General features: G+C 37.8%; 1 protein-coding gene across 1 annotated transcript; it reads right to left on the bottom strand.

The window, feature by feature from the left end:
• Window positions 1-2,067: 2,067 nt before the first annotated feature.
• LOC125528610 lies at window positions 2,068-2,986 on the bottom strand. The gene is made up of 2 exons (XM_048693057.1): window positions 2,734-2,986; window positions 2,068-2,656 (listed from the first exon to the last, which is right to left on the bottom strand). Exons 1-2 carry the CDS (start codon window positions 2,919-2,921, stop codon window positions 2,221-2,223), a joined length of 624 nt encoding a protein of 207 aa, XP_048549014.1. The 5' UTR covers window positions 2,922-2,986; the 3' UTR covers window positions 2,068-2,220.
• Window positions 2,987-3,358: the final 372 nt, after the last annotated feature.

Here is a 3,358-nt window from a genome sequence, read left to right as displayed (position 1 = left end):
GGAAGAAAAAGAGACATGAACAACAAGCGCAAGAGAATGATATGAGAAAAATACAGTCATTTAGGCTTTCAGAATCAGAAGAACGCATTAACAACATGTGAACTCTAACCAAATGGTTGGAGGGGACTTGCGCTGTACATCTGGAGTGGACCGGATGATGTCAAGACATATACAAATAGCAAAAGGAACCTAGAATGATGTGGCTGCTTGAGATTGCATGAAAAAAAAAGTTAATGATTATTCGTATGAGACTGTATGCGCATGAAGAGTTAGTGGAAGCATGCGCATGAAGAGATAGTGGAAAAGCATATTTACATGATGGACCAACTTGATGACGTGGATAGCTTGCATGTCGAGATAAATAAGATAGTGGGGATGAATCTCTTAGGTATATAGGATTCTAGTACTACACTACGGTGCTACTTCCATGCACTATATTTTTCAGCGAGCTACCACATGTCGTCAAAAATAATTCAGAGGTCATCCCCTTACATGTGTGTTGAACAAAAGCATGGATGAGAGTGATTGTATTATTGTCAATTTTCCTGATGTTTGTGTTGATTTGAACGCTTTATTTGATGCATTTTGTTTCCCAATTGCAGAAAAGAAAAACAGAGCATCATGGACCACTACTCAATTAGACCTTCTAGTTTCTGTGATGAAAGAGTATGCAGATGCTGTTAAATTTCGTGGTCAAAATGGATGGACCAAAGAAGAATGGAAAAGCATGGCTACACGCTTGAACAATCAGTTCCCGAGAGCTAATTTTATTGTTGATCAACTAAAATTTAGGGAGCAGTGGTTGAAGAAAGAATATTTTATTGTCAAATCTATTGTAGAGAAGAGTGGCTTCGGTTTTGATCCTAATACAAAAATGCCAACAACCATTGATGAAAAATGGGATGAATTGAGCAAACAACAACAGAAGTGGAGATACAAAGCTTTCCCTTACTATGATGACTTGCATGCAATTTATGATGGTACGTTGGTTTCACATGTAATGAATTTAGCATATGATCTTGCTTGCTTGTAGTTTACAATTTATTGCTCTGTACCCAGGTAAAACAGCGGAGGGGAAGGGTTGTAAGAGGACAACTGATGTGGTTGAAGAGAAGTCCAGTCCGGCTACAAATTTACCACAAGGGGAAAGCTTCACACAACAAGTTCTAGATGTCGCTGGACTTAATTCGCATAGTCCAACATTACCGGCTCCAGGCTTTGAAGGTCATAATTACGAGTGGACTGAAGGCATATATGGTGAGGATGTTGAAGTATTTCCTGTTAACAACACAGAACGTATGGAGAATAACAGTAGCCAAATTCCCATAGAACACATGAACACACTTCCTGACCCACCACCTATGAAAAAGGCTAGGACTTCTAAAGGCAATGATGAAGGTAAGGCTAAGAGAGGCAAAGAAACAGCGATTTAAGATCTGGTTGCTGTTAGAAAAGAAGAACTTAAAACTTATGTGGATGTAAAGACGAAACAAATTGAGAGCTATAGAGAAGTGAAAATGGCACAGATGAAAAAAAAAGATCCTGACAAAGATCCTTATTGCATTGCTAATTTCATTGTCAAACTTAAGACCATACCAGATCTCTCAGCAAGTGATCATCTGAAGATGATCGAGTATCTGAAAGGACAAAGAGTTGACCGTGAAATCTTCATGACAGTGGAGCATGATATTGTTCTGGAGATCCTCAAGCAAGTGCTTGGCCGTCAAATTTAAAGCAATAATTTGTTCTAGTTATTTTCAAATGAAAAATAAAATTATTTGACAGTCTATTATTGGTTTATTGGTTCATATTACTTTAGATTTGTGTTTTTGTAAATAAATATCACCCTGGACTAAATATCTCAGCATACATTTGTCTCAGCTCTAAACTTTTATTTTGATGGCACTCTAGTTCCTTTCCTAAAAATTAGAGTCGTTTTATTTTTGTTACCTCCGCCATGTTATTTGTGCACCCGGCTTGTAGGTGATAGTATATGTAAGTTGTATATATAGCGCAATAATATTTTTGGTGGACCTTGCGCATTTGATAAGGTCTTTAGAAGAAAACTCCATGGTACATGACGCATTTTACATTACATATCTACTCATAGAAATGTAAAGTACATTATTCATGAATGAGAAAGCTACTACATTATGAATTTTTCATAAAATGATTCTACTGATCATATGAGTTTTATTCTTGCTTCAACAATTGCGCAAGTCATGTGCTATTTCTTCTAGCGCGCTCCTGGAGATACTCACAGTAGTCTTTCCACATCGATTCAGCAATTTGATCCCTTTTTGAATGACCCAATGCCCGCCGCTCATTGAGAGATTGTACATCACTTCTGTATTTTGCATCCCCACTTGGAATATCAACTATATGTGTTGGGTCAATATTGGAGCCAACCTGGTCAAACCATTGTTCGCCCCCCTCATGATTGCGAATAAAGTTATGAAGTGCACAACATGCTATGACAATATCAGGTTGAAATTCAATTGGGTAATGTGCAGCACCCTTCAATACTGGGAAACGCTTCTTCACAACGCCAATGATGCGTTCGATGTGATTACGGAGTTGTGCATGCCTGAGATTGGATAGCTCTTTAGCATTTTGTGGCCTTTGGTTGCATTTGGCTTGCTCGTTCAAATGGTACCTGAAATTCAAAACATAATGAAGATAGGTGTATTTGCACTTTAGGGTTGTTGCTCTAATAGAAGAACTGATTTGTACCTGACATTTCGGTAGGGTGCAATAAAATTAGGTGTATTTGCATATCCTGCATCAACCAAATAAAATTTCCCCTCTGGCACATAGAAATTATTTTCTAGTGCATCTTGTAGCACTCGAGCATCAGAAGCTGAACCTTCCGAGCGCGCACTAACATGGACGAATTGATTATCAAAATTACATGCCACCATGACATTTTGTGATAGTGTTCCTTTTCTATTGCGATATGGGTCTTGTAGTCTCGGAGATATGCTAATTGGAACATGCGTCCCATCAATTGCTCCGATACAATCCTTCATAAAGACAAGAAATACTGATGAAAAATACATAACAATATTTATAAATTATATGTAAGAACAACAAGATACAAGATGCATACCTCAAAGTACGGCATAAATTTAGGGTTGCTTGAAACCTTTAAAAGAACATTAACTGGTGGCAACTGTATGAGCTGTCCAGATAATGACATGATACTTTGTAGCACTTTATTGAAATAGGTACTTATGGTTTGACCACTGTGTTGAAATCGCCCTTGTAGAGTACAGTTGCTTCCATTCACCGAAAGGGTATATAAGAATATTGCAACTTGTTCTTCCACGGAGACAAGCCTCTCATCTTGTAGAAGTTG

Source organism: Triticum urartu, unplaced genomic scaffold (genome assembly GCF_003073215.2).
Source record: "Triticum urartu cultivar G1812 unplaced genomic scaffold, Tu2.1 TuUngrouped_contig_4991, whole genome shotgun sequence".
NCBI classification, from domain to species: domain Eukaryota; kingdom Viridiplantae; phylum Streptophyta; class Magnoliopsida; order Poales; family Poaceae; genus Triticum; species Triticum urartu.
The sequence above is the reverse complement of the archived record's forward strand: the minus strand, read 5'-3'. Positions and strand labels throughout refer to the sequence as shown.